The sequence below is a fragment of the Pipra filicauda genome, unplaced genomic scaffold (assembly GCF_003945595.2).
Source record: "Pipra filicauda isolate LSUMZ 115617 unplaced genomic scaffold, ASM394559v2 scaffold57_size4234018_pilon, whole genome shotgun sequence".
NCBI lineage: Eukaryota > Metazoa > Chordata > Aves > Passeriformes > Pipridae > Pipra > Pipra filicauda.
The window spans coordinates 3422644-3436243 of NW_024104731.1; the positions used below are offsets into that span (position 1 = coordinate 3422644).

Genomic DNA, 13600 nt, shown 5'->3' on the forward strand with positions numbered 1-13600 from the left:
TTCATGGTTTTGGCATACGCAACATCCTTCGTGGTAATGAATTCTGTGATTCAGTTATGTTGTGTAACAAAATGTTTCCTTTTCTTTAAATCGTCTTAGCAATTTCATTACTACTTCTCTTATCACAAGAAACAGTGAATAATTTTTCCATGATCTGTTTTCTGCTTACCTACATTGTATTCTTTTCTCTGCTTTCCTAGAGAGAAGCAGCTTGACACTTTTGTTGCTCTTCTCAGCACATTTTTTGAGTACATTGCATCCTTTTTTTGAGTTAATATGGCCAGCAGTACAATCTATATTCATTAGAAGAATTTGAAAAGTAGTATAACTATATTTTTTCTAATAATTCATATTTATTTTGCATTTTTGATGTCTATTGACTGACATTTTCATATATTTCTTTATGGGATGGTAATAGCTCATTTAGAGATCATCATTATGTATATGAATAAACATAGTTATGCACTCAGAGGAAGACTTGTCTTTACTCTGCATTTATCAACAGTGAATGTCACCTGCCGTTTTGGGTATGTTTTGTATTATGAAACAATTTTTAACTTTTTTCATCAGATTCGACTTTCCCACATAATTTTGTATCATCAGCAAACTCCATTACCTTTTTACTCTCTCCTTAGCCTAATAATGCTGTAAGTTTGAAAGCACGCATCTCTGTTGGGCTGCACTGAGAATCTTTCTTCCTCTGTTGTGAAATCTGACCTCTTGCTTACTGTACTTTAAAGGATATTAAATGACGAGCCCTCTTGTCTTACAACAGCTTCATTTCCTTCATGAGGGGCTTTGTAAAAAGCTTTATGAAAATATAAGTACACTGCTATCAACTGATTATTCTTATCCATATGTTTATTGACTTCTATATAAAAGCTATAGATTTGCAAACTGAGACTTAAAAACATTTTCTATTTTACTTATCCAGATGTCTTCTAATTCTGTTATTACAATTTAATTTCTTCATGAAGTCTTGAGTAACACCAGAGGTCCTTTAATACCACAGAGTCCATCAAAGCTTTCTGTGCAAAATAACAAGATCTAAGTGGGGATCTAAAACAAGTCTAAAATGTTGTGGTGGTTTTTTTCAGAATTGCTTTAGTGATCCTGTCCTGGTTTCAATAGGACTGAATTCATTTTCTTCTTAGTAGCTGGTACAGCGCTGTGTTTTGGATTCAGTAGGAGAACAATTTGATAACACACTGATGTTTTGGTTGTTGCTGAGCAGTGCTTACCCTGAATCAAGGACTTTTCAGTGTCTCGTGCTCTGCCAGTGAGGAGATGCAGAAAAGCTGCAAGGGAGCACAGCCGAGATAGCTGACCCACACTGGCCAAAGGGATATTCCATACAACAGAACATCATGAACTTCATATAAACTGGGGGAGTTACCTGGAAGGGGGCTGATCAGTGCTTGGGAATGATCAGTAAGCAGGTGGTGAGCAATTGCATTGTGCAATCACTTGTCTTTCTTGGGTTTCACATTCCTCCCTCCTTCTGCTTTTAATTACAATTAGTAGTAGTAGCACTATCATTGTCATTATCTGTTACTTTGTTTCAATTATTAAACTGTTCTTATCTCAACCCATGAGTTCTATTTTCTTTTCTTTTATGATTCTCCTCCCCATCCCATTAGTGTTGGGGGGAAGGGAAAGTGAAAGAGGGGATCCTTTCCTTCTAGTGGTGTGGCCTGATGGAGCGAGTGCCCCAGGGATAGGATAGACTGTCTCCACCAGTCAATCTCCTCCTCAGTGTCCCTGATACTTTTTAACCTTTCCACCTCCTCTTTTAGCTCCTCCACCAGGCTGAGCAGATCATGCACCTGTTCACACCCCACACAGCTGTCATCTCTACTGCCATCCAATACCAGTCCCAGGCTCTGGCACTCCCTGCAGCCTGAGACCTGGACAGCTGTGTGTTTTCATGGCAGCTCCATTTATGTCTCCACATCCTTTCTGGTGAGTGCAGAGGACATAGCTCCCCGCCAAGGGGTAACCATCACTGAGCTCCTTCCAAGAGTATGGTGACCACTGACTGAGCTCACCTCTGGAGCTGATGGGTGACCATGCCAGCTGCTGTGTCCCACTCTGTGTGATGTGCCTCACACTCCCTGAGGGTGGCTTTAGTGTGGATGGGGATGGCCACAGGCATTCCTGGCCTTCCTTGTGCTCAGTCACAGCTGCCTCTGAGTCAGAGCTCTATCACTCCCTGCTCAGAATGTCAGGGCACCTCTATTGGCACTATTTTTGAAGTCTTGCCACTTAAGGAACTTCCCCTGCAATCCCTCAGAGCAATCCTCAACCACAGAGCACGTCTGCTGGAGCAGCCGTGGAATCTTCTTCAGTAAGGTTGAGCTATGAGCCATACCCAAGGCAGGACTTCAACATCAGATTAGTAGGAACTCAATAGGCAAGTTCCATGATTATTCAAATAACTGAATTTTTCCTTTCTATGTAATAAGAAAACAGAGCAAAGCTAGACAATAGTTTTTATCCCTTCTTTTCTCAGCATCACCTTTCCATTCACTGAGGTTTGCTGACCCTACTAAGGTTCATGGCTAAACTAGTACACTCAATATATTTCCAACCTGGAAATAGCATAATTCACTACCATTAGGACCTATAGCTGGAATAAATAAGCTTTTAACTTCTGAAAAACCCACCAGTCTTAATTCCTTGATGAGAAGCGTGTTACTAAGGCTTCACCCTTAACCACTGTCAGTCAAATACCTACCAATTCCAAGTCTTGATTCTGAGGCACTGGAGTAAAAAACCTTGACAGATAACCATTAATTACCTCTGAAAAAAACAGTATTTCTTTGGAATTTTGTACACAATATATGTACATAATATTTCGTCCTCAGATGAAATACAAGGAAGACAGTGAGACATGCCTTTAGTCATTTCAAATGAAGCCTACAGAAGAGCTCATCTAAACAAATAGAAAGAAATTAATAAGAGGCAAATAGGATCTGCAAAGCCCTGTATGTGCATAGATTCTCAATGGTGCGTACGGCATTGCGGTTAAATGCAGCTCGACACAAGAGAGACAACATATTGCAAATCATTTCAGGGGAAAACTGTGACAGTAATCAAAGACAAGATAGTAAAATGTGGAGAGAGGCGGGAGTTAAGCTATTAAATCTTAGGGGGAAAACTACTGTGTATAGGATACAGTTTCTTAATTCAGAGATAATACAGTAATGGACAGCCTTCAAATGATTTAGCTAGCTTGAAGCAATTTGATTTTTGAGGATAAATTGTAGTAATTATCCCCAAAAGGACAGAGTTAGTAACCATCCACAAGTTTTCTACATGATATTATGGGAGCAAATGAATCAGGCATATGCTTGTGATGTGGTGCTGGTGGGGGAGGGGAGAGACACCAGATGTTCCTTAAGAAGCAAGATTTAACAAGAAAGAAAAAGCAGAACTTCCTCCTAATAAGATCAACATACTCCTGGGTTTTCATTCAAAAGAAGATGTCAGGAATGTCCTGCACAGTTATAGATGGCTCAGGAAAAGGTATGTATAAAATGCTTTCACGAACTTACTTTACTTAAGGGAAACGACCACAAAAAACAGGTAGCAAAGACTGGAACAAAATTGAGTCTTTTTTTAACTAATCCTTAATCCCAGAATACACTGCCTAAGCAGTAGCAAGTAAAACAGAAAATCAGTAATTCTTATTATAATAAGAAAATTGCATCCAAAAGGATCAGCTGTTGACATTAGACTTATTCTGGCTCATGATAAATTCTGATGATATTTAGAACCCATTCATCTAAAAAATGTCACTGTACTTCAGATGGCATTCCTACTTAGAGCTGGCATTATGTGTCTGCCTATCAGCTGTCCTTAAGTCTGTATTTTCCAGGTGTCTGAGAAGAATAATTTTGTTCAGATGAATTAAAAAGAACCTTTATCTTAGATATCTTCATGTCTTAAGGTTGCAATGAAAACTTAATCACCTATAACTAAAAGCCATGATGTTTTCTGAATTGCAAACTGATCTGGTGCCAACCAAATATAATGAGAGCATGTGACAAGCAGTCGATTATTTCTTTAAACTGATAGAACCTGTTCGTTATATAGAGTCACCTTGAGGATTATTAGCATGCTTAACAATAATGATATTAAGGTATCTATTAATTTGAAGATTATTAACATTATAACTCCCAAGACAGGACTATGGATTTATAAAGTATGTTGCTTTTCCTATAAACATGAGGAATATAGCTGGTCATGAGGTGGCAAAATATTGATCACAAAACATTGTTCATGTTAATGACCTGAATCAGTGCTTTCATTTGAAATCTGAGTCATGGTATGATTGCTTAGTCTTCAGAAGTTATGTACAGCCAGATTAAACTGTAACAACTGTATCCTACCAGAAGGATATTCTATTTTATTATGAACCAATCCAGCAATGTTAAAAAGGTCTATTGTGAATTGGAATCTGGCTCTATTGTTTCTGAGCAAGTATCAGCAACCTCCTTACAGCAATACAGTGCATTAACAACTTGATTAAGCATTTAGTGAGTGCTGAGGAAAGAATAGTTACTGTTATAATGCAAAAAGGAAAAAAAAAAGGATTAAGTCAATACTGTTTGCCTATGATTCAAATATCTGATGAATAATCAATTTTCTGAACACCTTTCATAAGCAGTTATTTATCGTTTGCATAATTTATGCCTCTGTGGAGGATGGGATTAGCTAGTAAATACTATGAAGTCATCAGTTATATTGTCAGTGTTTTCTACAATTGGTTTCAAAACACCTGATGAAAGAAAAAAATGTCAGTGAGTTGATGTCATGAAGACCTACTTTTCAGTGCCTACTGAAAACTGACTCTGTTCAGCAAATGCTATACCTGGTGAGCATCCTTAAACTGCCTGGGTGTCTGTATCCACATGAACTTCATACCCCCTGGGGTCCAAATTCAATTTCATTAAACTCCCTGAAAGAACAGAATGTTTTGTTTATTACAAGCCACTATTGACCAGATAAATATGAAATGAAGACCTGGAGGTCATTTCATGTTTATTTGATAAGGTAGTCTATATATAGAGCTGTGTAATTGCAGCTGAAACTAAAGTTCTGCTGTAAACATGGAAAAGTCTCCATACGATATGCATTTGTTCTCAAGGCCATAGTTGAAAAATTTCATGTGGATATCACTGATAGTATAACAAATGCTGGCATATTATTGTATGGATCATTTCCACATCTAAACATAAGTATACTTTGCGAAAATAAGAAAAACACAGATTTAGTTTTAGAATATATAATTTTGTAACGCTAATTCTTACACTGCTTTTTGAAAAAAAAACAGAACGTATATAAAAGTTGGATAGTGACTACAATTCTATAACTTCTCAGGGAAGATGGATAATTGCAGGCAACAAAGCTTGTTATTTACCTGAATCTCTGAAAATTCAGACGATATGCAGCTGAAATTTGGTGCTTCCAAAAGTGTCAAAAAATTGTGGCATGTTTTTGAAATCTGATAAAGTTATTTTGCAGGATGAGGTTAAGTGGAGTAAAATACACTCACTTTATACTCACTTCTATTGGGTTTCATATGCTTAGTATGCATTCTTATAACTATGCTGTGTATGCTAGTACAGAACATTTGTGAATCAATTAACATTTTTTTTGTGTATGTGTTTCAGTAATGTCCTAGATTTGACTGTACGTTTTATTTGTATGGTGTTTCTATCTTTACTATCTAATTTAAATTATGGTATGAAGATTTTTGAAATCTGGCTGGAAAAGCAAAAATTGCTTTCTTCTCAAAGATGAAAAGGACTTGTTGGGCTGTCCTAAGTATAAATAGTCTCGCTTGGATTAGATTAGATACCAACCTGACAAGATACAAACCTGACAAAACCATAACATTTATGTAACTCCAACCTATATCTGAGGAGACAAAGCACAAACAGGTCAGATGTTGCAGTGGTATCTGACAGGAATGACTTGAAACTTTTTAGATTTGGTAAGACAAAATCACACAGTGAATGTTATAGCACTTAAATATTATGAAATGAAACCTAATAAGCAGTGCTTAGGACTGTGTGTTTTGGTGCTTAGATATATTGTAGGGGTAAACTGAGATACCCAAGGTCCAAATGTTCTCCTCAGCCTGGAGAAGACTAACGTCTAGGTGAGGTACCTCTATTTTATACAACTTCTAAAGAAATGAAAGATTTCTTGAGTCAGATTTGAAATACTAATAAAGCAGGAGTTTGATTCCATTTTCTACTGAGAAACAGTAGAAATGGCATCTCTCCTAGAAGAGATGCTGTTACAGCTTCTTGTCTTTTTCAGTGTTATTTCAAGAACAGTCATATACAAAACATAACCTATACTTGAAGTATCTGAGTCCAGAATCATGGACTGCCAAAGTCCCTTCTTGCCCATGTTTATTCTGTCTTGTCCCTTCAGTGTGACATTTTCTGCTGAACAGTGAACAGCATCAATGGTCAAGTGGAGACTGGCCCCCATTTCATTTTAATCTTACAGGGAGCTGGTTAGTAAAATCAGAATTATATCCCTACCTGCTAAAGTCTGAAATTCCAAGTTTACCATTTCTGAGGCTAGTATGCAGATGGGAGTCTCATTCTTGTCAAGTGTTTAATCTGAAAAGAGGATGTGGTCTTGTGAAACTGTATGAACAGCCACACCTAGCCCACAGTTCTCTGTGAAGAACCTGTTTTACACACACCCATTTACGTAGTGTCACCTACTAGTTACCTCTTTTCAACTTCTCCCAAATTTATAGTGCCACCAAATTTCCCTTTGGAATAATTTGAACCTTCTTAGTCACAAAAATAGATTTATGCAAACATTTTTACTTCTAGAACTGTGTACTTCCACACTTCATCCTTCAAGTTAATTGTTTCCTAAGGAAATAGGCCTGAGAATGTGGGAGTTCTGCATGCCTGAGTTTTGGTCCCTCCGTCAGGGACTGCGGGTGCATTCTGCATTGCATTTAATTTTTACTGAAACAGCATTGGAAACAGACTGCAGTCTATTTTTCTCTGTCGTAAGAGTTTACCTTTTACATGAGGAAGGAACAAAAAACAATTCCTGAATTATTTTACATTACTAAAAATAAGTTTCATTAAAAATTAAGAAAGAGGTTAGGCTTTTATGATGTTCTAATTCAAATTCCTGGTTTTGCCAATCATTATGGCTTTTGCAACCACGTAAATGGTAGGGTCTTGACCAGACATGGTAATTTAGAATACTTAACAAAGGCATACAGCATCCTCATAACATGACATGAGAGTCAGTGCCTCCAGAATGACTAAGGAAGCTTAAATGGGGCATTTGGTTCAAACTGTCAAAATTACATACTTGCATATAGGTTGCATATTCCTTTGCATACAAAGGAATGCTGACTAATTGCCAAATGACTGACAGCAAGACTGTCACCCCAGAAAGCATGTACAAACCTCATTTTTCACAAAATAGAATAGAGATTTTGTGTTACCTGGTATACTTTTGCCTGCAGCTTGGTAGCTTTAAAAATTTGGCAAGATGAATTGCAAGAGGCCCATATCCTGTATACCAAGCATGTGAACTGCCCAAGCCCTAAGGAAGTTGAACATCATCTGCTGGTGTTTTGCTGGATTTGCTGTTGCAATTTGTACTTATTTTCCCAAGCAACAAATTTGCCACCGAAAAAATGATATCCCTACCACTTGCTGTGTTTGTTTTTTTTTTTTTCTCCTTTGAAATTCTTTTATATATAATTATATGTTCAGACCTTGGAAATATTCTTTCCTCATTGTGTCCTTTTCTATTTGACCAAAATGGATCCCTTTTCTCTCTCGCCTACACCGCCAGTTCTTTTAGGAGGCAGCTCAATCAGCTCTCTGCCTGCTCTGCTTTGGGATCTAGCTGCACAGGTTGTGCAACAGATTAGCATAATGTGTTACTAAATGTTACATCATAAATGCAGACATATTGTGTCAGACATTTCTGTAGCTACCGAACTGTCTACAGCACTGATACGAAGGCATCTCCACTTATGCCACAGTTGCATTATCATTTTGACCTAATGTGCACTGGCACTGAAGACAAAGAGGCTGCCTGAAACTTCCTCCCTTCCTCTCTCCCTTTCCACTGTCTCAGCCACGTCTACTCTTCTGTTGTTTTGCTTGTGTTTCCACAGGTGTTTACAGACAACTCAACCAGATCTGGAGATCTAACTGGGGATAGTTGTAACCCCAAACCAAAATAATAATAATAATAACAAAAGTTTAGTTACTTTTTGCTAAACTAAAATGTACTTCTAAATGGATCATCTTTACTACACAATTCATTCACCTGCCAAATGAATACACTCATAGCGTGGGAATAGAAACAAGCAATTAAGAGCAGGTAGGACCAGCTGCTTCTTTTGGAGGGCCAGTTTTAAGTGATTGAGTTACAGAAATACACTTTTTTTGCACTGATACCACAGGCCAGAAAATAAACCTGGGAGAGATCCTTGTTGCACATTGAGAGATCAAATGTGTTTGAGAGATCAAACACAAATTTATTAGCCCTCCTTAGCAAAATTCTAGTTGTTTCTGAAAATAAAGGTAGAACAATCAAATTTCTGTAAAGGTTTTCAAGATCAGTATAGGTGTAAAAAATTAAAAAAAAATTGTAGAACCCACTTAAATTTGGTTCAGCTTTATAGCAAAAGGGACACACATTGCTTATTGACCTAATGTTCATATTACTCTTACCAATTAAAAAGCTGAAGAATGTTGCAAAGTTTTTCAGATGGAAATATGGGCTACAGTCTTAAGTACCAGGATATCAGATTTTTAAAGGATTCAGTTTGGTCAGTTTTCAGACCAGAGGTCTTTGTCAAAAATATTGCTACAATGGGCGTGGCACAACTAAAGCACAGCTAAGTAGAAACAGCATCTTCAAGTTCACAATAGTATTACTGGATGTTTGTGTTGACAGTGCCTTCTGAAGAATCATAGAATGGTTTCGGTTGGAAGGGACCTTAAAGACCATCTAGTTCCAACCCCCTGCCATGTGCAGGGACACCTTCCACTACACCAGATTGCTCAGAGCCCCGTCCAACCAGGCCTTGAACACTTCCAGGGATGGGGCATCCACAACTTCTCTGGGCAACCAGTTCCAGCACCTGACCACCCTCACAGTAAAGAATTTCTTCCTAATATCTAAACCTACCCTCTTTCAATTTAAACCCATAAGCTCTTGTCCTGTCACTACAGGCCCTTGTCAAAAGCCCCTCTCCAGCTCTCTTGCAGGTCCCCTTTAGGTACTGGGAGGCCTAAGGTAACCTAAGGTATTCTGGAGCCTCCTCTTTCCCAGGCTGTCTTCATAGGAGAGGTGTTCCATCCCTATAATCATCTCTGTGGCCCTCCTATGGACTGGCTCCAACAGTTCCACATCTTTCTTATGTTGGGCCCCCAGAGCTGGATGCAGTACTCCAGATGGGGTGTCCAGGTGGGAGAGCAGAGTAGAGGGGCAGGATCACCTCCCTTGACCTGCTGGTCACACTTCTCTTGATGCAGCCCAGCATACAGTTGACTTTGTGGGTTGCAACCACGCACTGTCAGGTCATGTTGAGCTTCTCATCAACCAACCAGCTCCAAAGTCCTTCTCCCCAGTGCTGTCTCCACTCAGCCTGTTTTTGTGCTTGGGATTACCCTGACCTAGGCACAGGACCTCACAATTGGCTCTGTTGAATTTCATGAGGTTTGCATGGGCCCACTTCTCAAGGTCCCTCTGGATGACAAGTAGTATAGCTCTGACTGTATTCTTCAAAATGTAATAACTGTGTAATGTTAATAATTGTATTACATCAATGCCATGAAATTTATCAGTAGACAATGAGTGTCAAATATCTTAAAGAGTAATATTACCTTTTCTGAGCACTGATACCTAGATCTGGTTTTTATAGTTAAAACAGTTCAACTGAAGAATTTGTTGTTGCTAAGTAAAACATTGTTAAATGAATGCTTTTGAGTATAGGCAATGATTTTCAATACTATGAAAATCACATTGCAGTAAAAGGTGATATTTTTATACTTCAGTTAGACTATTTGTGAGAAAAACAGATGAAAGCAGCTAATTATCAAAACATTTATCTTGAATACTTTATCAAAATGCTGTCTGAATCTGAATCTGTAGCCTCTATCGCTGCAGTATAATGAATAAATGCTGCCTCAACTTGCAGCAGGGGAGGTTTAGTTTTGTTATTGTGAAAAATTTCTTCATCAGAAGTGTTGTCAAGCCTTGGAAGAGGCTCCCAGTGAAGTGGTGCAGTCACCATCCCGGTAGAAGATTTAAAAGACGTGTAGATGTGGCACTTAGGGACACGGTTTAGTGGTGGACTTGGCAGTGATGGGTTAACAGTGATGATCTTAAGGGTGTTTTCTAACCTTAACAATTTTATGATTTTATAAATATGACCTTGGAAGAGAAAAAAAACAAACAGAACTACTTCAAACCACAGAGAAAATACATGCAATCGATACAATAACAGAGGTGCATATGTGGCTGCAATACTGGTGGCCAATCCACCTTGAAGTTTCAAAAATGCTGATCACCATAGTTGTAAACTCATTCCTTGTGCAAAGATGTAATAGATTTTGCCTAAAATAGAATCAACAGGGCAAAAGACTAACCATAACTTCTTCATGGCAGAAACACTGTAATGAAATGAAAACTAATTACAGTGTTTAGGGCAAGACAGATCTCGTAGGCAGAATAGTTTACATGCTAAACATCTAGTGGTGCTTAGACCATGCAGTGATTCTGCAGTTCCTGATTTAATCCTTAGTCATGGAACAGACAGATTACATATCCATTTCTACTGGCAGGTCTTGGGAGCAGGGAAGAGAGGTAATTCTGCTGAAAATTTCTTGTTCTGTGTCAGGGAAAAGATTTTATTTGTAAAAAAGTCTTGAACATAATTATCTCCTGAGTAGGAACTGATTTAAGTAGTAGAAAGGTTGATTTGAGTGTACTGTTTATATCAAGTAACCCTCAGAATTCAGCACTCCAAAATGCTGACGTTAAACTCTGATTTAATTGAGCAGCTGCTACAAGTGAATAGGAGTTGAAATAGCTCAGCACTTTGTTCCTCTGTTCTGCATGTACACAATAGATTTGGCTCAACAAAAGCATTTTTTATTAAACAATGCCTTCATTTGCAGCTAGATGCAGCATATAATGGCACCATACTCACATTAGTATATAAGCACATTAGCTGCCTTCTCAAGGTCTATGTCACAGGTATAAATATCATTATATGGCTGTTCTTTCAGCCTCAATACGTGCAGAATGCACATGGTAAGGCAGATCATCATCAGATTCAATGCCTTAGGTATTTTTCTGTTAAAATATTTTGGATCATGTTCCAGCTGGTTTTATTTCTTCAAATGTTAAAACATTCCAAGGATTGTGGGGACAAAGAATTCGAGGGTACAAATGAACACCACAAATCAAACGTCTTTCTCAAAAAGAAAGAAAAATTGTATACCTGGTAAGTTCTGCTGGAAGACTAAAGTAACCTAGTCAGCTCAAAGGTTGAGTCGGGTATCAGTGTTGGCAAACATTCAAAGGAGGGCACGGGGACATGGCTGGCTGGCACAGCAAGGACGGTGGCATCCGCGATAGCAGGGACACTGAGAGGGAAGGGTCAAAAGAAGAGCAGCAAAACCACACAGTGTCACAACTAATCCTGTTTTACAGTCCAGTGGAAAAACATCTTCAAATCCACCGCTGACTCAAGATGTAAAAGTAAGAAGATCGGTTTGATTCTTGATTTTCATGCTTGGGAACGCTGAGACAGGAAAGCTGGAAGTTCATAGAGAGCTTTGCAGCACACTGTTGTAAAGTAGTGAGCTTCCAGGAAACATAAACAACTCCGCGAACCGTGGATAAGTCCGTCGAGATGCACAGGCGGCCTGAGGCCAGAGGGAAGCGATGTCCCGAGTGTCGCAGTGACGGAGCGCTGGCAGCCCCGCGCCCCCCGGCCCGGCCCGGCCCGGCCCGGCCCCGCCCGGCGCTGCCGCGGCCCCTTTAAAAGGGGGCGTGGCCGCCCGAAGTTTGCCGAAGTTGCGCGCGGGCCGCGCGGTGCCCGCCCGGCCATGGCGCCCCCGGGGCCGTAGCGCCGCCATGGACTCGCTGACCGCCCTCACCGGCAAGGGCGGCCGCCTGCTCCGCGGCACCGCCAGCCGCCTCTGGGGCGCCGTGCCCGGCGGCCTCCGCCACGGCCGCTGCCAGGACGGCCGGAGCCGCGGGGAGCCGGGCCCCGCCAAGCCGCAGCCAGGTACCGGCGGAAAAGGGGCTGGGGGCGCGGGGGGCGGGCGGGGCCTCCCCGGGCGGCGGGCTCGGCTCCTCGCCCCCTCTTACCCGCCCTGCAGGGGAGCGAGAGCGAACGGGAGCAGGAGGGGAGAGGGTCCCAGACCGCGGGTGCTGCCCCGCTCCCAGGAAGGCTCGGAGGGAGGGGGCGGCGGGGGAAGGGCCGCACGTGTGCCGGGCACTGCCGGGGCTGGGGCTGCGCCGGAGCGGTTGCACCGCGGGGACGGGTCTAACAGCAGAAACCGACCGAACGTCTTCCTGATTTCACTGGCAGAACTTCTACGCTTACTTTCGTTCGCTTCCCTCTCCTGCTACCTTCCCCGACGACGGTGAAGGAAAGCTCGGGGAGCGCAAACTTCTTGGTTTGAGATCTCTTTTGTGTACGAGGTGGTTTCTGCCTCTCTGGTGGCTCCTGATGAACAGGCAGTAGTCCTTTGAAAGTAGGCTCAGTGATGCTAAGGGCAGAAGTAGTACCTCTGCCTCTCAGTGGCCGAACAGGTCAGTCAGGAGACAGTAAGTGACTCTTTGTCCTGTGCCTGGAAGAGGGCTGCTGTTATCGCCCCTTTCTTGATAATGTCGTTGGGCTGTAGGTATGGGTACTGTAACTTACTCATCTGAAGTGAGCACTCACATGGGCAAGAAATACCCTGAAAACTGGAGGGGTGGTCAGCAAATGCACACAAACTGTTTATGCAGAAGAGGAGCAGGCGATAAGGACTCTAGAGAGGTGATTCGGGATTACAAACAAGCCATGACATAACTAGTAAAAGCAGCATGATCTAATGACTGATTCGAAAGAAAAAGGCATATGAAGTTAAGTTTGTTAAAGTGCTTTATGATAATATAAGGAGCAGTGTACAATGAATAGTAAATATTTTCCTCTTTTTTTTTTTTTTTCTGTTGCGAGAAGCTCTGTGCTAAGTGGATGAATATATGCTTGTTATAGTCTGTAGGTAAGGTCATGTCTCTACTGAAATGTAATATTAAAGTCAATTAAATTTCTTTGTTACGGTAGGTTATTTTAAAAGAGTAAAATAGTTGGTTTTCATCAAGAGTAACAAGATCAGTGTAGGAGGCAAGGCAGTAGGAATGCCTGTGCAGCCTGTCAGATGTAGATGGTGTCTGCTTGTGTGCATTGATCGCACTTCTTGCACAGAAAGGATAAGAGGTAACCAGCTATATTTACAGTGCCACTCTTTATTTGTTTCATGTCCCTCTCCCCCGAGACATACAAGGAGAGAAAGAGACA

At 40.7% G+C, this 13600-nt stretch overlaps 1 protein-coding gene across 7 annotated transcripts in view; it reads left to right on the forward strand.

Moving 5' to 3' along the window:
- OXR1 (oxidation resistance 1) overlaps nt 1-13600 on the forward strand; it is a 266597-nt gene that overhangs the window by 178195 nt on the left and 74802 nt on the right. Inside the window, exon 1 of one of the 7 annotated variants that reach the window (XM_027717539.2) lies at nt 12151-12319. The exons of 5 other annotated variants lie outside the window; for them this stretch is intronic. In XM_027717539.2, coding sequence (XP_027573340.1) covers nt 12166-12319 — 154 coding nt within the window. In that variant the 5' untranslated portion in view covers nt 12151-12165. Of the gene's footprint in view, nt 1-12150; nt 12320-12684; nt 12850-13600 lie in introns of those variants that run through there. One more of the 7 variants, XM_027717540.2, reaches the window with a different exon arrangement.